This window comes from Opisthocomus hoazin, chromosome 9 (assembly GCF_030867145.1).
Source record: "Opisthocomus hoazin isolate bOpiHoa1 chromosome 9, bOpiHoa1.hap1, whole genome shotgun sequence".
Classification (NCBI taxonomy): Eukaryota; Metazoa; Chordata; class Aves; order Opisthocomiformes; family Opisthocomidae; genus Opisthocomus; species Opisthocomus hoazin.
In genome coordinates this window covers 24,089,093-24,110,995 of record NC_134422.1, presented here as the reverse complement: position 1 = coordinate 24,110,995, position 21,903 = coordinate 24,089,093, and the positions used below count along the sequence as shown (strand labels likewise).

At 45.1% G+C, this 21,903-nt stretch overlaps 1 protein-coding gene and 1 long non-coding RNA gene across 6 annotated transcripts in view; one reads left to right on the top strand and one right to left on the bottom strand.

Annotated features, from left to right (window-relative positions):
• The window catches only part of ITGA6 (integrin subunit alpha 6), a 44,232-nt gene extending 27,815 nt beyond the window's left edge, over positions 1 to 16,417 (bottom strand). For all 5 annotated transcript variants that reach the window (XM_075430939.1, XM_075430942.1, XM_075430940.1 and 2 more), the window contains exon 1: positions 16,188 to 16,417. In XM_075430939.1, coding sequence (XP_075287054.1) covers positions 16,188 to 16,363 — 176 coding nt within the window. In that variant the 5' untranslated portion in view covers positions 16,364 to 16,417. The remainder of the gene's footprint in view (positions 1 to 16,187) is intronic.
• A 107-nt stretch (positions 16,418 to 16,524) lies between these two features.
• On the top strand, positions 16,525 to 21,696 carry LOC142362397 (uncharacterized). Its single transcript, XR_012765030.1, has 3 exons — positions 16,525 to 16,698; positions 17,864 to 18,266; positions 21,433 to 21,696. It is a non-coding gene; the product is annotated as an uncharacterized LOC142362397 (long non-coding RNA).
• The last annotated feature ends 207 nt before the right edge of the window (positions 21,697 to 21,903 follow it).

Here is a 21,903-nt window from a genome sequence, read left to right as displayed (position 1 = left end):
AGCTCAGCCTCACAGTATACTGAACATAAACATCAGTTCCTGTAGAGGCCTTAGCTTTTTATGATTTTTAGTTATGATTACTTAGCATCCAATGCTTACCGTATGAGCTAAAAGTCAGACAAAAAAAAAAATTACTACTCCTCATGTAAATTACAGAATCAGATGCTTCATACTACTTGAATCCTGATTTTCCCCATTCATCTTGCTGAAATATGTATTATAAAGGGATTAGGTTTTCCCTGAGCCAATCAGACTGCACAGGTGTTAAATGAAGTTCTATTAATAGTTCATTACGTTACATTTCTATAAATTAAAAGAAGTGTCTATCAAGTGACAATGTTGGAAAAAAAGATCAGAATTCTCTCATACCTTGGCACAAAGCTACAATGCTCTTCAGCTCCAGTTATACCCCATAATTAATACATGTGCCTTCCAATTTCAAACTAAAATTCTAATTCCATACCAAATAAATCAGTCCTGTTGCTCTATTGGTTAGAATTAGATTAATTATTGCTTTCTCTTAATTACTTCTTGGAGATATGTGATAATGACTGAAGTCTCGCTGCCAATTATGAGCATCTGCTGGCTTCCAGGGACAGATTTACTCCCTTACAACCCTGGATTCATGGCCAAACTTGAGATAATCCTACAGGATTAGAGCTCCGGGATCGGCACGTAATGCCAGTTTATAACTAACTGACCTCCCCGAGCGGCAATTTTGGCTCTGGCGGATGGTGCCCGCATGGCGCAGCCACCGGTGACCCGAGCTGTACCTGCGCGGGCGAGGCGCAGCTGCGAGCCCAATGCAGGAGAGGGACCTGAGCAGCTCCGTGTGCCCCGCGCAGCACCGCAGAACCCGAGGGCCCAGCCACAGCCGCCCCGCCTCGCCACAACAGCGTACTCCACCCAAACCACTCAGGGACGCAAACTCCATCCCATCAGTTCGGTTGAGCTCTGCTCAAGCCTCGGAAAAGGCCTCAAGGTGCCTTACTGACTTGACCTAGGGCTGAACTGCACCTGTGGACAAAAGCACCCTTTATCAACCCAGGCATCTCAGAGAAGCGAAAGGAGGTGGGAACTCACTGCCTGCAGTCAGGCAGACACCGGGCTGCAGCCTGTCGACTGCTGTCGCCAGTACTCAGCAAGAACAGTCGGGTGAACGCCAAGAACAAAGGCTGTAACTTAATTTAACCAAAAGTCTCCCAAAAAAGTTAGTAAAATCCAAAGCAAAATACACCAGAAATAGCTTTCCATTTTAACAGATTAATTAAAGCATTATTAACCAGTGGGGTGCAGATTTAAACACCCGCCCTATTTTCATTGGTGCCGTGGTTTAACCCGGCAGCCAGCAACTCAGTACCAGCCAGCCGCTCGCTCACCCCTCCCTTCCCCCCAGAGGGATGGGGAGGAGAAATGGACACAAGGGGAAACTCCTGGGCTGAGATAAAGACAGTGTAATAAGGCAGCAAAGTAGGTAACACTGATGATACCAAATATGCAAAACAAACTATATACAGTACTGTTTTCTCACCACCTGATGACCAATTCACAGCCAGACCCTGAGCAGCAATCACAAAATCCCAAATTTGCGAATTTTGAGAATTTCACAAGACTTCCCAGAAAAAGACCAAACTTCCAGAAAAGCTCAAACTCCCAGACAAGGGGGGATTCAAACTCACAGAAACAAGAAAGAAAGAAAGATTTCTGCTCTTCGGCCAACCCCATTCACAAACAGAGCACGACATCCACGGTATGGAATATTTCCACTGGCCAGCTGGGCTATCTGTCTGGCTGTGCTCCCTCCCAGCTCCTGCACACCTGCTCTTAGCTGAGTATGAGAAAGTGGGAAAAGTCCTTGATTTCTTAGCAACAATTGAAAACATCAGTGTTATCAACATTCTTCTTGTACTAAATCCAAAACACAGCAGCTACTGGCAGGAAAATTAACTCTATCCCAGCCAAAACCAGGACAGCTGGCAATTCTTGAGAAGTTTAGTAGGTGGCTGCGGCTCCTTCCCAGCTAAAGAGAACAACAGTGAGAAGTGAGAGCAGTTTCTGCTCACATCTCTCTGAACTCCCTCCAATACTGCTCATGAAACTACCCTGGTCACTTCCAAAAGGAAAGCTGCAGTTAAGATGAGAAAACCATACTAAGAGAAATCCAGAAAATCTCCAAGCTCCTGGAAGTATTCCCTCACTCCACAGTGAAATTATTTTTCTCACTTATAGTCTGGAACTATCTAAGGACAACATAGGATTTTCACAACATACTTCAGTGAAGAAAAATTATCAGTGAATCATCACAGTTCTGTTTTGGAATAAACAATTACTCGAAATCAAGTCAAAGGAGGGAAAGTATCTTCAGCATTTCTTCAAAGCAAATCCTGCTTGTCAAAGAAAGAGGTTTCCATTGAGTAAATTACACGTTGATTTAAACAAATACAAAAAACACCACAGTCTGCACTTAGCTCAGATACTCTGCTATCTCCTAAAGCTTTCTCTGTTCCTTAAATTCTTTCGTCTTCCACGGTGTCTTCTACCCCAAACAAGGCACCACGTCTCTGCCATCCTTTCTTTAAAAGTTACAGCAACACATCACTAGTGCCAGCTCTGAGCTTTAACAGACTGGAGTAGAAATCACTCAAAAGTGTCTCCTGGGTAACGAGCCATTAGCCATTTCCACATATAGGCAGAATAAAATAGTCAGTGATGTAAGTAATTGCCAATTTTGAAACAGTCATTGAGCACAAATGTCCAATTTAAGGTTGCTGTTCTCAGATAACAATGCTGCTGCTGCAGGCTTTGCACTTCATTCTGTTTTCAGAAAGACTTCATACACACAAGGGAGGTAAATTTGGAAAGTGATGAATCTAAAGGCTGTGAAACTTCTTCCATCCCTGGCTAGACAGATAGACTCCTGCATCCTTCTCCTCTCATGCTCCCAGTACTTGCTTGCAGAGTTTCACTGGATTGAACAAAATGAAGAAATTACAGTAACTGCCACTAATTCATATTCAAATTAAATTTTACTATCAAATCACCAGTCACAGTCAATAGCTGCCTATCAGATGTTTAAAACCTCCAGGCAAAGACACCTGATCTCAGTTTGGACACCCAGAAAGCACTCCACTGGAGATGAATTTTCAGTCCTCTGCACTGGTTTGGTCTCCACAGTTTTCAAACTCCAGGGAAGGGGAGGATGGAAACATCTTAACCCTCACAACATTTCAACATAACTGAAGCCCATCAATGGGACAGATGCTGGTTTTTAATGCTGGTGGTACCGGCTCTGCTTTGTGCCTGGATTTGGCTTCTTGCAACAAGTCACAGGACAGGAGCACCACAGACTAATTAGCACAGAGAGATCGTCCCTCCACACACTCAGGCTGCTCCTGGGAACTGGAACAGAACCACAAGACGGGGTTTCTCCAAAAAAAACCCTCTCCCAGGAAAATACAGCCAGTAACTATGTCAGCAGAGAACTTGTTTGTGACGCTTTTTACAGACAGACCCATCACTGCCAGCCTGTTATTAACAGCTATTTTAAGTGACTGATGACTCTTCTAATCTGCCATTCCACAGTTACATTTTCCAACTACCAGTGCAAAACCATAGCCAAGTACACCATTAATCTCTGTTGCCTGGAGGCCTGGCATTTGAAGGATTGCCATTTTCATTTTATTTGTTCAGCCTTTTTTAGGAAGCGGATTATGATAGAGGCTGGGAAAAGCAGCCAAAAGCAGCACAGGACTAGGGCAAGCTACTACAAAGCAAAACTGGAACTACAAAGATACCTGTTGTTCTGGAAAGGCCACTTATTATTGACTTTCTGAAAGTCACACGGAAAAATAAACCCTTTCCCCTTACAGTCCAGAGTCCAGCCTGTAGGATTTGAAACAGGTTTTGCAGATCTCATTTTCATTGGTATAAAGCATTTCTCTTTGGACATGGTACAGTCTGCTCCAAAATCATGTTTCAAAATACAGTTTTCCACACCACTCTGGCTTCAACGAGGCCTCATGTTTTTCAGACTGTCAAATAGCAAATGCAACCTGTATAATACTCACAGTTTTAATTTCTCCCTTACAAGCTACAGACCTCACCAGATTTAAAAGAAAGAACAACGACCCTGTGAGTTAGTGCTGTGATCCGTGTTCTCTGGACATGCTCACTCTACAGGCTCCAGTATGCAAGTGCAGGACAGAAATCAGCCCTGACTGTCTCCTGCACCTGGGCTGCTGGCCATTCATGCCATAGAAAACCACAGAATTCAGATTTAAACCTCCTCATATTTGCAGGGCTTGTCTTTGTACTCCCGCTACACGTGCCATCTCCATTTGAAGTCCATGACAAATGAAAGGAGTATCACACTATCTACTAGGTACATGTTTTAGAAAACAAACTTGGAAGTAATCAAAATATGCGAACAGTTGCTCATACTTTTTCTTCCAAAAAGCAATCTGAAAGCACGGTGCTCCCAGTCAGTACTTAAAGGCACTACTCCTTAGAAAGGTAACAGCCGTAACAGGCACACACTATTCAATGTGCCAACAGCCATTTAAAAAAAAAAACAAACACGCAGGAATTTGAATACAGTGCAGAACAAATATTTGGGTTGAAATGTCATTCCTCTGTTTCCCTCACTGAATGAAGTACATCGATTTCATTTATGACCCTAATTAAACCACTAAAAGGCAAGAAAGAAGTGCAGTAAGAGGGACGGATATTTCACTCTGGAATCAATGGGCAACATAACACGCCACAGCAACTAATCCCACTGCCCCGCAGTACCTGAAGAGTGACTGCCCCCCAAGCTAACCCAAGCCATGGTTCCTTCACCCTTACATCCAATTTCTAAGACGACTCCTGCTCCTTCTTTCCCCCTTGGAACTGTAGGGGTAAAAACAAGACAGGTAAAAACCTCTTGCACTAGGTACAGAACCACAGAAACGGCAGTATGTGACTTTGGCAGATTCACTGTCTGAAAACAAGTGCTTCGGCACCTTCAGCTGAAACGTACCAGCCCCAGCCGCAGTGGGAAGCGCACCCAGGCCAGACCAGCACTGGCATTCCGAGTAAACCCGCAGCACCGGGGACAGGCACCATGCAGCAGGGAGCAGCCCGAAGAGCTCTGCGTGCATAGAAAACACACAGACCTTACCAGTAAATAATCCCGAATAAACATTTCAGAGAACGAGTGCACAAGCAGTCAGCAGACACTCTGACAGCCAACAGTCACTTGCACGCTAAAGTACAGATTTCAAATTATGCCATCAGTCTTAAAACCATCACAGCCCTGGGTTAAATGCGTAACAGGATCCACAGTTTGAGTGAGGCTTTTCTTCAGGCCATGAACTTAGTCACAAAAGCAGATGTGTCACCGGGTGCATGTACTGGCACACAGCCCCCTCACTCCTTCAAATCAACTGGAAGCACAGGCATTCACATCCTTTGGAAGAAGGTCACTCCAACAAGGAGTGGAGCAGGAGGTTCACAGGCGAACCAAATCGTGCAAATGCCCATGCCGTCGGGACACTTAAGAAGACTTTATGTTCCATGCAGATACTGAAACACTGATGAAACAGATCTACAGAAACAAATCATGCACTCACAAGAAACTTCTCCATATACACCCTTCTGGAAGAAGTAATAATATTTTACCATCAGTAGGAATGTACAAACTCTGAGAATTTCAACCAGCTTGCAAAACCTGTTTGCAGAATAACTTATATTTGAGACTATGCCAAGAAACCCACTGTACTCTCTTCCGCTATATACTGCTCCCCCTCCACATGCACACATGCTTAATTTTTACATGCCTCCCCTCGCATGTACTTTTTTCCCCCCATCTTTCTCCACTCCTCACATTCTCACTTGAGCAGAACCTGGAATTAATTATTTGTTTCCCAGTATTTTAACACCCTGTGTTCCATTAGGCTGAAAGTTGTTCAAACAGTATTGCAGTTGTTACTGGGACTGGACCTGACAACAACAAAAGTATTCTCCCACTATATATATGCAGGAATAACAGCTTGGATGAGAAGAGGGAAGAAACCTACCTCTTCAGCAACATTCTGGGGCCATGCTACATAATTGTCAACCATTTCTCTAGCAGAAAAATAAGTTGAGTGGATTTAAAAGTTTACAGGACTTCCATAATTATGCCACATTTGTAGGAGCAGCTACAAGAGTTGACTATGCAAGAAAGAATACAGCTAATTTATCTGAGCACCTTTGGTCATGAAAATCATGTGATTTTCACTTAGGGTTTGTTTCACATTAAACAAATGTGATTAATTAAGTATAAGCCGTGGTCTCTCCTCAGACACTCTGCTCGACACGGCTAAGGCCTAAGAGCCAGCAGATCTACCCACTATACAGCTTCAGCAGCAACACTGACAAGTGCGAGGCTACCCAACCTTTGTAATTCCTTTCCATGGGTAACGTGAACACGCAACGATGATGTGCTTGCTATCAGCAACAGCTGGTTACCGCTTTCGAGCACTTCCAGGATAAACATGGATCTCCCTCAGACCTTTGACCCGCGCATGTGCTGCTGAGCAAACAACCTCAGGCACTACAGGGCTGAGTCGCTCCCAGCATATCTGCAATCTTCTTTTGCTTTAAAAAACAAAAGACATATTTTATAGACCTGCTTTTGAGGAGGGTAACAATGCCAGCTGAAACAGGCAGAAGCTGAGCACGTTTAGCTCCGTTTGAAACGCTGTCCATCATCTTCACTAAGAAGGAAACACGACTCGGTCTCCGTAGGAAAGCCTGCCATTCCTACGGACTCTGTCTGTCAGCACACTCACCAACAATCCCGAGCACTCCTGTCTGCTGTTCCTTGTTCCTTAAAAGATCCCAAAGTCCTTGAAAGTAGAGAACAAATGCAGAGAATACAGCTGAAGAGTAGCCTAGCAGCTCGCCAGCTGACAGGGAAACCCAGCGCAGGACCCATATGTGTCACCCCGGAGGGACCCAAGTACCTGCTTATGCTGTAGATGGCACCTAGAGAGCGAGCATCCCATGGGCCCCTCTTGCTTCTGTTCTTGACCCTGCAGACTTTCTCCCTCCCAAACACAGTCAAAGCCTCCTCACACACGTTAGTACAACTGCTTATAGGAAATCAGTATTAGGAAATTACATCTTTTTAGACGCAGTTCTGTAAGAGGAAACAAGAAAAACAGCCAACACTCCAACAGAGCCAAAACGGGCCAGTCCACACCAGCAAACGCCCCAAAAATCACAATGCAAGAACCAGTACATTTTGCCCTTTACTGTCATTTCGATAGACAATCTAATCTTAGCACTTCAAAGCAGAACTCACCCGGCCTGTTCTTTAAACTAAAGCAACATAACAGCAATTCTCTCTTCAAAGCAATAGTTAAGGAATTCTCAAAAGTGTCTTAGAAAATGTGATACTCATGATACCTTAAACCCAAGGGAAGTGCATTTTACCAAGAATATAACACATTTTATGCTAAAGGTATAAAAGCAGCTTTATTAACCTATGGTTCAGTTCATTTACTTTTAATACACTGAATAATTTCTTTTAAAATGGAAGTGAGGCTTTTTTCCCACGTTCACATTTGCTTTTCTATGCTAAATTCTTCTGCCATTACTTTCAAAGCAGCAACTTGCTTATATATATACACCTCAATCAACAATACCCAATGCTAACAAATGAATTATTCAATGTTTTCCAGACCATTCTGTATACTTCTTTCTTCAAATATTCCTGTGCCTCTTACTGTACCTACCCTTGCTAAATACTGCTTTGAGGTGTTAATTTTCCAGCTGACGTTTCACAGTACAGACCACCATCTACTCATTCAATAATATGGATTTTTGCTTACTTGTTTTTAAATAGCCATTTGGTCAATAGCCTAATCTCAGTCTTGTTCTTTCCACAGAATACATCCCCAAAATGTGGCATTTTTACAGTGATGGCTAGAATGATTCATCCAGCCCCAGGCTGGTTCCGAAACATTTAAACAAAAGCTGATTTTAAGCAGCAGTTCTTCCAAAATGAATGAGCTATCTGCTATGAAAAGTTACCAGACTGCGCTCCTTACAAACCTGACAGTTGCTCTGGCATGTGTGGAAAGGGGTTTGGGTACAGTTTAATAGAGGAGAAAAGACTGGCCCATGCTGACTGGCGAACAATTTACTGCTGTAATGTGCCAGGCAACCCAATATACTAATTTGGGAAATGTTCTATTTTGTGGAGAATCCAGACAGCAACAAATTAGATCAGTAAACCATTCTTCTCTGCTTACTACCCTTTAAGAAAAAATGTTTATAAGAAGCCAACCTACCTGTCTTGCTTCCACGTAAGTTCTTCTTTGTTATTTACAACTTCACATTAGCAGCATTAGTAACATATACTACACAGAAAATTGCACTCATCTTAGGAAGCACCATAATGCTGAGTTTGTGCTCCTCATCATTCCTAATTTATGGTTAAAGAAATAACATCACTATAAATTACGTTGAGATTTTTGGATGAAAGAGCCTACACAACTGCAGAATATTTATTAAGGGGCAGTCAACAGTAAAGAGACTTCTCAGAAACATTAATAAAAATTGTTTAATTAAATAAGCACACTTCATTTGACAATCATACTACAAAGGTTTACATTTGTCTTGCACAGTTACAGATTGGATCCATCAGATAGTCTAGATGCAGACTGATGGGGCTAGCTAGTACTTCTCAAGTAGATACAACACAGACTATTTATTATTTCCTGCCACAACGCAAGACATTTTTCCACCAGATCGTAATAAAAAAGGGATGAATTAGGACTCTCTACACAGGTGAATGGTATTTTTAACAGCAGACAATGCAGTACACAGAACACATCTGGATGAAGATGGATCCATACCTGATGGCAGGGTTGCCTTATGGTTTATTCTAAGTATATGCTAGCTTAAAAGAGTCTTATTCACCATCAAGGTAGCCAGCACAAGAGTGAAATTTACACAGAAATTGTAGCATATCTTCCGCTAATAACTCTGACACAGCTGCGCCTCGGGGCCCAACACTACCAGTACACCTCATCTCGCTGTGCACACCTGTCTGGAAGCTCTCAAGACCTCAGAATATTTGGAAAGTGAAAACAGAAACCAAAGGAAAAGTATGTCCTCAAATAAAGACGCTAAATTTAAAGATTCCAGCTTACAGATAATGTAACAATACAGCACTCCCTTTAATGTCCCTGTTGCAGAAGGACCCCTGGTACACCCATCCCAAACCCCGCCGCCTTGCTACAGAGCAGCAGACGGAAAGCGGGCCTCGTGCTGTGCGTGCTGCGTACGTCAGACACTTGCATGGCTCACTCCACACCCCCGCATCTCCACCAACAATTTCTCTGTCCCCTTCGCCTCCTACCCTTCTGTAGCCGATGGGGCCGCACTTTGAAAGAGCAGCTGAAGCTTCCAGGATGCCAGCGCCACAGAGAGCCTCGGCTCTTCGCCCAGCTCCGGCCAGTGTGGCTGAGCAGCGGGCAGAGCACGCAGGCAGCACCTCCGCACCCCACCTCTCACCGCACGAAGGGAAAAGTGCTTCTCCAGCACACTCCCACCTCAGGTTTTGGAAGACAAGTGGTTGTGCTCTTCAAACACATTCCAGCCCATCCAACTTACAAATACAGTTCTTGAACAGAACTCTGTGTGGGACTGAGAGGGTACGGGATGACTTCTCCATCACAACATTTAAATCAAACACCGTTAATGACTACAGCTCCTTTTCACAGTGGAATACCTCACGGACAGTTTCACTGAAGGCTTTACGTCAGAGACGCCTGTCTACTTTGCCCACCTGCATGTGTCTACATCAGCTCAGTTTGAGCAGCAGGAGCACAGCTGCTGGTCTTTCCAGCTGCGAGCCCTCCCCCCACACTTGCTGCCCAGCCTTCGGGCATCATTTAGCAGAGTTGTCAGGAGCCACAGCCCCAGCTCAACAACACAAAAACTTGTCAAGAAGAATGCTTTTCCTTTGTCCTTAACTCGTATGTTTGGCAGTTCATTAGTTTTCATACACTTTAGTAAAGAGAAAGCCTTTCTCCTCCTTCCTGAGATCAAGGTCTGTCCTTGCCTGCATTGTGTTATTTTGTTCCAGTCACACTATTTTAACCTTGCTAGTTTTAGAGGATGCAGGATTCAGTTTTTGATCTGAGACGTGTTTAATACTTTGGCCACAACAGAGCTCGCTGGGCTAACATATGCTGTGTTCTTCAGGGTTGATTTATATCCTAATATTATTTAATAAGAACTACCCAGTATAAATTCCATCCTTTTCAAAAGGGATGAGTACAACAGACTCGGACCAGAGGAACTTCAAGCCATTTTGGTTAATTGAGCCATCACTTACATTTTAATGCTCTTGGAATGGCTTGGCAGGTCTGTGTTTTACACAGAGCAACAGCTTACAGAACACCCTTCTCTGCCCAGACACACAGCTTGAAGAGAGAGGAATTTGCGCCTCCACAAATTTCCACTCACATCTATCGAGACATTTAAAAATAAGAAAGCGTAAGCCAAAATGCTTTTAAACCTGTCATCACCTCTACCCTGTAAATGTTTTGCTTTAGCAACCCCACCAAAGACACAATAGCTCTTACATTAGAAACTGATTCATCGATCAGGCTCAGCGTAAGTAAAAACAAAAAGCTACGAAAGCAAGGAGTTGTATCAGGTACACGCATCTTCCAGAAAGAGCATAACAATTTTATGAGCTGTAATTGAAGCTGATAGCCTAGGCTGTTTCTCATAGCTAGAGTCTGCACATAAGGCCATTTATCATCGCTGCCGACAAAAGGCATTTGCTACAGTCCTTACTCATGGAAGGCTCCCACCAGCACAGCAATTAATTTTGTTAATGCTTAATAACACCAGCATAAGAAAAATAACACATCTACCACAGGGTTACTTAAGATTCTTATGCACTTACAGGTAAGCATAGAAAAAAACCTGTTAGCTTAAAAGTATATGACCTCTTGAAAAACAAGTTTCTCAAGGGGACAGCAGACTGGGATGAGAGGTCTGCCACTTGCCCTGCGGGAAGGCTCGCTTTACACTACGAATGTCTGTCACACCAGTAAAGGCTGCTGTGAAGCTGAACCTGTGACTTCACACAGCTAATGGCAAAGGCCTGTACCGCAGCGTATCTTTTCTGACACAGCCTTTTTAGAGTCCCCTGGACTCAACTGTCCTGGTAGAAGCACGTTTTTGCTGTGTGACCTGCGACTCCACTCGTGCCTGGCAGGTTCTGCTCTTATTCTGCACTGGCAGAAGTGGTTACACCAGCGCAACTTCCTAGTGCGCATCAGCTCAGCACTCCGTTTCATCCTTCTTGCCTTAGCAGAGTTCTGCAGGACTAAGAGCACAATTCTTAACTGTTCCTTTGAGGAAAACAACAAAAAAAACCCCAAAATAGAGACATCAACCTCTTCTTTGTCGCCTGCAAGAATGGGAGTCAGACAGTGATAATTATATGACAGTTTCCAATCTTTTGATGTACCTGACCTGTAAACCTGGCAGCCGTGTCTCTGCCACAGGCAACCCACAGCACAACTCAAACTTAGCACTGGGAAAAATCTTGCCTTCTGCAGTTTGAACCCATCTATAGCAACTCCACGTTCTTCCCCCTTATACAATGTAAATTCATCTTCTCACTTTCTTCATCCATGACATTAGTATGATAGATCTTCTTTTTAAAAATCTTCCCCCTACCACTACAGGGAAACTCTTAAAGTGCTCCTCCCTCCTCCTTCCAAACTTCATTTCATCCCGACCTTTGCCACCGGACATTTATCTCAAACACAAACTTCTCTACTGTAACAAATTAAGAAAGTAATCAAGCATGCTAAGCGGGTTATTGAAGAACCGTCTGCATAGACGAAAACACATACACGCTCGAGAAAAAAAAAAACACTAAATGCAATGAGACAGTAAGGGCACAGTCTTAAAAAAAAAAGGAAAATTAGTAATAAATCCTTTTTTTAACTGGCAGAAGCACTAAAGACCAGCATTATTATTTAAATCCTGAAAATGTAAATACACACTGTTATTAATTCAGTCCACTTGAAGCTTGAATTACACTACGCCACCTCTGCAAGCAGCAACTGTCATCTTCCAGTGCAGACCAGCATAATCCAGCTCTTTTGTTGCTGGAGCAAAGTGTCTGTGAGCACAGCCCTCAGTCAACACAGGAGGACTGGCTAAATGCCACTGAGGATGCACTGCAGCAGTTCAGCAACGTCAGCAGCCCTGCTGACCTAAGGCAACTTTATTATGTATTGATACAACAGCTCACAGTAGAGATATGCAGTATCAGCAAAACCTGTCACAAGTAAAAATTTCAGTAAGACACTGCAATTTTTAGGACTTTATGGCTGCTAACAGTCAGTGCAGTCTTGACATAAAGTGTTTATCCACAGCTTTCAACCACACAGCTTTTCAGCTGGTAAGAAGATCTTGAAATGCCGATTACTACAATCTCATCCTTTTTTGCCTTAAACAATAGCAAGAAGCCTGCATTAATTCAGCTCCATACTTCTGCTGAAAATAATATCAGCATTACTTGCAAGTAAAGTTATACACAAATTTAGATATTCTTGGGGCTTGTGTTATAATTCAAGATATTTGCTTAAATCATTGTGAATTACAACCAAAAAGGACTGGAGTGGACCTGCTGGACATCTTACCTGGAGTATGTACACATATATATCATTTATATACATTCTATATATATAAAATTACCCATGACTACACTCACTATATATATAGCGAGTAACTAGTAACAACATTTATTATTGTAACAACAACATATTTATAATATATAGTACCTAACACATACAGCAAGCATAGTCCCCAGTTACAGATGCGAGATACACTCACGTTCTCCATCACAGGACTACTTAAACTTTAACCACATTACTCCTACAGGTACGCTGTCCCCGAGGCTCAGGCCCCTCCAAGTTACAAACCTTCTTCCGTTTTGCCGACGAAATGCACTGCTGTTGTGCCACTCTCTCACACTGACCGATTAAAAACACAACAATCTTCTACAGGGCAACAAGCCCAGCTCCCTTAGAGCTCCATTAGCCTTCCCTGCTACCTGACTGACCGTGTTTGAAAATGAACCAGAACTGTACGCAGCAATCCCGGCAGGCTGCCCTTAGTACCTCCAGTGGTAATGCTCCCCTGATGCACATTAAAATTGTGTTTGGCCGTCTTTCACACCCACATGCCATTAGCAGTCCATTTTCAGTCACTGTGAATTAATAAAGCTTTTCTCCTCTCCAGCTGACAAACCTTCCAACTTTTCTCGCCCAAAGATATTCACAAAGAAAATCTAAATACTGTTACCAGTCCATAGCCTTATACCCAGTACCATAGACAACTGAAGCCAAAGCCGTTCTTCAACAGTCATCTACCCATACCGCTTACAGTTAAGTAATTCCTCATTAGCAAACAGGGCATTAGTAGCTAACACCAATAAATTAAAAGATTGCCATTCAAAGCTAATACGTAATCCAGTATCCCATGACTAAGAAAGAAAGTGGTCAAAAGCAAATACCGCGTTTAATTAAAGGCTATTTCAGCTGTACCTTTATTTGTCACACTTCCTAGACATTCTCCACCCTCATCCTTAAAGAGGATTTTCATAATGCTTAACACTGAATTATCCGGTGTGAGGAAGAGGGAATCGTTTCACTTGAGAACCACTTAAGTGAGGCAAGAGAAAAATTACACAGCATTTAGTTTGTTTTACCAAGACTTGCTCCAAGCCACAGACTAAAACAGCCCTTGAACAGAATTCATGTAGTCCACCCTCTCACATTCACTTGTTTTTCCAAGACTGATCTTGCACGTCTTCTACAACCCACTTCTGACTGTAAAACTGGAGGGGCAAGGGGGTGCTCAGGTTGGCAGGTTTTTTTGGAATGGGGGTCCCTGCCAGATGAGAACCCAAGCATCGCTCTTAATTAAGTTTCAATGATGAAATGGGGTTTGTGTATTTTTGGCAACTACTTAACAGTGTTCACACTCAAACTGTAACTGAGCTTTGAAGTTAGCATCCATTGGAGAAGCAGGGGTAAAATAAATACTTCTATCTGACTAAGAGATAGCTGCACATAAAACCACTTTTGCAGTAGAGATAAGACACAGACCAAAATGCAGTTGGGAGTGCAGAGGTATTGCACCCCTGAGAACAAACTGCTAAAATTCCTGCTGTTACAGATAACGGGCAGCATACAGGCATTAGGCCTACTTGTTTCTCAGTAGGAGACCCCAGTATGACCTCCATTCCCACAACTTCCCACCTCCACCAAGTATCCCGACAGCAGACGCCATTTGTTCCACCTACAAAGAGTCAAGCTATTCAGAAACTGCACATGGTTTCCATGGCACAAGCCACACAAATCATTCGGTATTAGTTCCATATTGCTCATTTTCATCTGATACAAACATGTAGCCTAATTTCAAGCCTCCTCACCAAAACTCCAACCTGTTTCATGAGACAGAACTTACACAAAGCAAGTGAAACACACCTCTGTCCCTATGAAAGACAGTTAGTTCAGCACATTTAACGTCTTGTCCTCTTGCAGCCAGACAAAAATGGTGCTCTATGTGACTAGAACGTGCCTGTGTGATGTGAAAGGTTTCATTCCAAGAGTACTACCCGGCAGCTACCCAGGGTAGCACTCAAAATTCTTTATGCTAAAAGTCATCAATACATTTTAAAAACAGCCAAGACGCCTCATATTCAGAAGTGCACATCACCATAAAAACGTGGTTTCGTCTCTATCAGAGAGCCTTGCTTCTCATGAAAGCTGGATTCAGCAAGCCCTGTCGAGGCAGACAGCATCCGGCTCTGCTCCGTCCCCACATTTGGACTGCCTGAGGAAGCACTCGCTACACATACAATACAAAACTTCCACGCCAATAATTCCTGGAGCATTTCAGCTGAGTATTACAGACTAGCTTGAACACTGCGACCACTCTTGTGTTTCTGCCGACTCCTCAGCAATCAGTTTTGTCTCTGCACATTCCGACACACTCATCCCACCAGTACTGACACCACAACGGGAAACTAACAAGCTTCGGGCACTGCTTTCTTAGTAGAACAAAAACGAGACCAATGCAAGAGTAATCCTGTCAAGAATTAAGGCACAGGCCTCTGAAAAGGATCTCACAGATTTGATTCGTTCTTCAGGATACCATGGGTCATTTTGTCTGCTAGATGGAAGGCGGAATGTGGGTATTTGTGATTTATATTCCTTTACACACCGCAACTGTCATGAAATCACACAGAACACGAGTGTGAGCAAAATGGGCCCAGAGGATTTTTAAGTAAGTTTACCAGTTAACTTGATGAAGGATACGGTTTCTTTCCAGCCTCCTTCTCTCATTAACTCTACACGGATTACGGCCTTGTCTTCCCTTGAATTAAACCTCAATATCTGGGTGAGGGACGTTCATTTAACGCCAATACGTTACAGAAGACACGCTCCATCCAGCACCGCTGGACGGGGAGGGGGGTCACTGCTGGGATCCGCTCACGAAGAGGCGAGGATCCTGCGGGCGCCCAGGGGAGCCCCGCCCGGCTGTCCGAACTGCCGGCAGCAGTCCCGAGCTGTCACCCACACGGGTTTACTCCTCCCGTCCCCCCCGCACCTCCTCCCACCCGCGCTCCCGGGCAGGCTCCGTCTGAACGGCGGCCCCTGCGCTCCCCGGAGCCGGGCACGCACCGGGAGAGCGAACACCAGCGCCGGGGCCGGCCCCGCGGCGCAGATCGGCACCGCCCCGGGCTCCGGGCTCCCGCCGCCCCGCTCCGCCCGGGCGCCGCCGCCGCGGCTGAGGCGCGAAGCTTCCCCTCGGGGGCCGTCGCTCGCCTCCCCCTTTCTCGCCCCGGCTCGGCTCCCCGCAGGCCCCCGGGCAGAGCGGGGCGGCACCGCGCCCCTCGACACGTCCCCGCCGCACGCTGCCTCCGGGCGGCCTGCGGCGCCGCAACACCCCGCGGGCCGCGGCAGGTGCCCCCCCACCCCCGGCCTCCGCCCCGCCCGGCCCCGCTCTGCCCCGCTCCCCACCGCCAGCGCGCGGGCGGCCTCCAGGTACGGGAGCAGAGTCCCCGCGGGCGGCCCGGGACGGGGCCGGGGGGGCGCGGGAGCACTTACAGCCGTTTCTCCTGCGGCTGCAGCTGCCGGTGCATGGCCAGGGAGAAGCCGAAGAGGCTGCCCGGCTCCCCGCGCCGGCCGATCACGTTGTCCGCGTCCAGGTTGAAGGCGCCCGCCAGCCCCGGCAGGAGCGGCAGGCGGAGGAGCGGCAGGCAGAGGAGCAGCGCGGCCGCCATCTGCGCCTGCCGGCCCGCGAACGCGCTGCCCAGCGCCGCCGCCGCTCCCCGCGCCGAGGGCGCCCGCTCTGCCCCGCGCGCCCTGCCCGAGCCCGCCCCGCCCCGCCCCCCGCCGCGGGCGGCCCGGCCCTCGCGCGCCGGCTCCCCGCGAGCCGCCCCGCGCCCCCGCCGCGGCACAGAGCGGGCCGGCCCCCTTCCTTCCCCCGGGGGAGGGGGGGGGGAGCACCCGGCCGCCTCCCCGGGCCCGCAGGGGGACCCCGCCCCCGCGCCCGGCTCTGCTGCAGGGACGGCACCGGGGGGAGAAGGGCAGAGGCAGCACCCCCACCCGGGGCACGGTAACAACCGCTCCCGCTCAGCCCGGCCGGGGGGAGGGGGAGGAACACATGGGTGGGTGCGTGCGTGGCTCGGTGCGGCAGAGTCTTCAGGTGAGGGGAGAGGCTCCGGACTGCACCCAAGCCCGGCCTAAACCTCGTTCCCCCAGCGTCTCCCATCTCTGAACAGAGGGGAGAGTTTCTTCCCCCAGCCTGGTTATTGTCCGGGAACAATAAGTGGGTTTGGAGCCCGGATCATTTTACCTCCTGCTCTCACCCGTAGCTCCCCAACGGCGTTTGCAAGCTTCACCCCCCCGGGAGCGCGGGAGGGCTCCGTCTGTAACAGAGCCTTGGTTCTGGTTTAGGGAGGAGGATACCAGGTTTTAGAACTTCACGAGTGCCATGCAGCATGACCAAACTCTGCTGCTCTTTTCTACCTCTATCCAAGATACAAAGAGAGAAGCTTCTCTTCTCCCGCAAGAGATTCCAGAAAACGTAACAAAGAGCAATGGAGGCAGAGCACCCATGGATGCTGATACTCCAAATAACTTGTTCTGGAACCATACTCGGCTCCCATTGAGTTAATCCAGAATAATTATTCTAGGATAACTCCATGTATAGACAAGTCTTTGGCTCAAGACCAAAACGGGGGAGAAAACGCACCAGAAATGTGCATCTAACGTGGAAACAAAAACATTTTGTCAAATTAGTCTCCCAGATATTTATTGCTAGTAGAGTCCTTCCCTGCTTGCTCTTCATGCCCGGCTCATGCCATGTCTTGATCCAGTGTTCAATCACTTCACAGGCACTGTCGCGGCAAAAAACTGCACTGGCATAAACACCGCCCGACCGTTTCAGTAACGGGCCGGAAGAGGGAAGGGTCCTGGACTAGTTACAAGAAAGCAGGCTTACTACAATCCACGTATTTCACAGTAATTAGTAAAGATTTGAAAACAAGTCTTTTAAAATAGCCATGAGGTCTGTACCAAAGTCTTAGCAGTTTGCCCTTCGGGACCGTTTCAGCTTGCATGTTTGTAATGCTCTTATAGTAACTGCAGTTACTTTTTAAGTAACGCTTGTACTCAGTAATTCGTGTGAGCAGTCACGGAAACGCGTTCATCCAGAGCCATCTGAACGATACCGGCATGTTCGGTTCAGCTGACTTCTCCCTCTCCCTCCCTCCCTCCAGCACTGCCTGGGCACGTCGTACGCGTTTGGTGTTACCCACAGCGGCTGCTGAGGGGAGAGTGTTCTCATCTCCAGATGCAGTAACAAGCATTCCAAGACGTACTTATATTAAAACCTGTCTCGAGTGACCACAGTAGGAACAACAAAAACAGACCATACACAACGTGGAGCAGAACTGCACAGAAACAGCTTAGAGTTACCTTGGATGGCGTCTCATCATTTTGTACTATTTTCATTTGCTCTAGATGTGGAGAGGAAAAAAAAAGTTTAAAAAAAAAAAAAATGTCAGTTTCCTTCCTTTGCTGTTCCTCCAAAACAAACACGCTGTGGGTTATCTATAACCAACACGTACTTCAGGAATTCCTCTTCTGTACCATCCCTGTATAAAGGAGGACCAAGATTCGGTATGATGACCAATTAAACGTGAGCACTCCGCTATGCATAATGCCGGGGCGATTCCAAGAAAGGCAATGGCCAGATCAAAGCCGTCTCTCTTTTTTGTAACAAACACTCTCCTGTTGTCGCGTTTTCAAGCTGTCTGCTTATTAATGGTGTGCTGATACTCGGCCAAAGGGCTATGAGGTATTCGCCTGCTGTGTCTACATATTGAGCAGGCCTTAGTGCCAGCAATACTTTCCTCCTCCATACAACTGTGTGGTTAATTACAAAGGAAAAAAAAAAATTTCTGGAAAACAGAAGAGGTGGGATGGAAAAGCTAGAACTTGGCAAGACATTTTAAGCTTTCCCTAGAAGGAAGGCAAGGCACAATGCTTTACATTTCTGAACTTATATCATTTACATGAACAAAACATACTATGCAAAGAAATATACAACTTGTGGGTACTCAACTGTGCAGCTCCAATGCAGCACATCAAATAGTCCTGAAAAGCCAAAATACGTAAACATCCCCTTCCCATTTCATTAAAAAAAAAAAGGGGCTTGATTTTATAACTGACATCATTCCAGATGAAAAAAAAATATATATATACAGGCCAAAAAGGTCTGTTTCACTGTGCAAGTTCTAAAGCTATACAGTTGTTTCAGTTCAGAAACACAAACTAGTTTTAAGTGTTCGTAGCCTGGATCAACCTTCTGGATGGTTCCTCCTGAACGCAACACACATACTATTTTTAGAACTGCATGTTCTCCAAATTATTTACATTTATTGAGCAGATGTATCTCAACAGCTACAATAAACAGTTGAATTTTTATGCAGCCAGGCTATCAGACTATTTTTGCTAGTATATCCTCCATGGCTGCTCTTGGTTCTCTGTTACCAATGACGGTACGGCTAGCGAACAGCAGCACAGGAGGTAAAGGTGCTTACAGTGGTAAGGAAGACAAACTGCTCAATACCACGCAAGCAAAATGTTTTGCTCTGAACAGTCAAGAAACCAGAGTGTTAGTTTTACACACTTGGTATTCTGAATTATACAGAACTGACACTCACCATATTTATATCATTTGTAACTAAATGAAGAATGTCTCAACCTCTCTTTACTGTCTTCTCGGAAAGATTCCTAAGATGCAGCTTTTTTACTTGTTTCTGTATTTAAATCAATCAGATTAACTACAGTTCCAGATGAAGATGTTGCCATGTTTTTCTAACTTTTCTTTTTCTCTTTGATGCCTAAAACAACTATAGATATCATTCTGCCATTCTTTACTGGCTTGCAAAGTAAAAAATATTTTACTGGTGTAGAGAAACTGTTTCGAATTTGAAGTGATATTCCTGGTTTATAGTCTTTAAGTTTGAGCTTTTAACATTTAGTGTTAAGGCTTTAGCTTAATGTTTCTATACAATATGCAAAATATTACACAAATAAAAATGAGTTGAAAGAAATATTTCAGTCCAGAATCAGAATTTTGGCTAACACTGCACCCAAGTTGTCAGATACATTCCTTAAGTAGTTTCAGAATGACCAGCCTGGAGTGTTTGGAGAGTAAATATGTTTGTAAACATACTTGGAGGCACTTTATGAGCATCGCTAGGCAGAGATCAGAGAAATGCTGGTGACAAACGGGAACTAAACACCCATAGTTTGGATTGCTGTGGAAGGAATTAACGATGTTCTTTCAGAATTACTGATAACTAAGGCATAAAACTGCAGTCATTTTGAACACGTTTGTATTCTAATTCACTGGCCACAAACCCTGCTATGTAAGATTCCCTTCCCAGTAAAGGCAACCTAAGCTTACACATCCTCACACACATCACAGACTCCTTTGCAGCCCCATTTTGTGGCGCTCTCAGCAAGACACATATCCCCAATTCTCTACATCACCATGAGTGAAACTTGTAGGGCTGTGTCCTGGACTTGCGTATACCATACATGCTCCTTCATCTAAAACACTGTCCTGCATGTGAAACCTTGCTTGTCTTGTACCATTGCTTGCCAGGGCAGAGAGACATCCAGATGCAAACTGTTGGGCAATTTGAGCCAACTGTCCCTCAGTGTCTGTCTACATGCACATCTTCCAGCCAGTTTGGGCCAAAGCAGCCAACTGTTGCTCTTAGGCTAGCAGAGGAGATTAAAAAAGCAAGCAAGGCATTTCTTGGGTAGGTGCTGGCAGGGAGCCAGGGAGGAAGAGAGAAGGTGTACAAGCAAGATATTCATAGGATCTCCCTGGAAACTCTCACCAGCAACTCTGGAAGCAAGATGATCCTTCATGAGACACATTTAACTCCATCAAGAGTCATAAATAATCATTGTTCAGGACAAAACACTTCTGTTCTCCTAGCTCCCAGATTCCGACTAAAGAGTCTTTGGCCATCACCCAAAGCACACCTCCACACAACCTTGGTAGCACCTACCTCCAAGAGCTGCACTGGGTGCTAGACACACAGGACCTAGCCCTGGGACAGAGTCTGCTGACCACAAGACCAGGAATTACAGTCACTTGAGGAATCTGGCCTCTAGGTCACTATCTAGCTTATTAGAACAGCACAGCATAGCTGCCCCTTGTAGCAAACTAGTGGAAGCAGCTGCTTGGTCATTACCATACTTGTTACACCTGCTCCCCCCATCAGGTCCTGGATCAGACCCAGCTGTGAGGGCAACCAGCTTGCTGTTCAGCTTCCATGCAGGAGGTAAAGCCTGGTCAGTTTGCAGAGAGGTTTCCAGCAATTGACAAGAACCATGCAAACTAAAAAAGACAAGAAAAAAATAAAAAATAAAAATCAAGAAACCCCCACACACACCAAAAACCCAAGCTGGTATATCTCACAGGTTTGGGATCCCGATCAGAAATCTGACTACTTTTTTATTTAAGTGTTTTGATAGTCACTGTCTATAACAATTTGACAGTTTTGGTACTAAAGCCACCTCCTTCACATGTGCCAACCAAATCATGTCTGCCACTGATTCAACAGGACCTGTGTTCAAGACATGTTTAACCATGCCTTTCAGACCACTGCAGACAAAGCCAGCAGATAAGGTCTAAAGCTAGCAGCCTCAGAAAGCTGCTCCCTCTACTTTCTTTACTTTTTTCTTTGCTAATAGAACTAATTTATCTTTTGGGTTTTTTAATATAAATAAATCTAACAAGTTTATTCACTTTTTGCTTCAGATTAACATCCTGATTTCTGAAGAACAAACTGGACAAGCTAGAATCGAGCACAAGTCATCTTTTTTACTTCATTTGGATCACCACTTAAAACCTTATTTTCTGAACAATATCTAGTTTTAATTAATCTTAGTCTCTTAAATCAATCCATAATGAACAAATGAAATCTTTTGATATAGTCTCACTTGTTAACGTGCTCACTAACAATGATGAAAATGTTAATTATGCAAAGACTGTTAAAAAAAAATACTAAATAAAGTCTGTGATGGCCCAGTCCACTCGGCATTTGAGGTGCTGTCTGAATGAAAATCAGGTTGCTCTCTCTCCCTGCTTTGCCTGGATCTGAATAGCAGTTACGTGGACGCTAAGGCCACACTGCAGAGTTCTCATAAGCTCCCTGCTGAACAACGCAGCCTTTAGCTTCTGGAGCTTCAGAATTTATTACACAGAAACAAAGGATTCTTCTACCTTCAT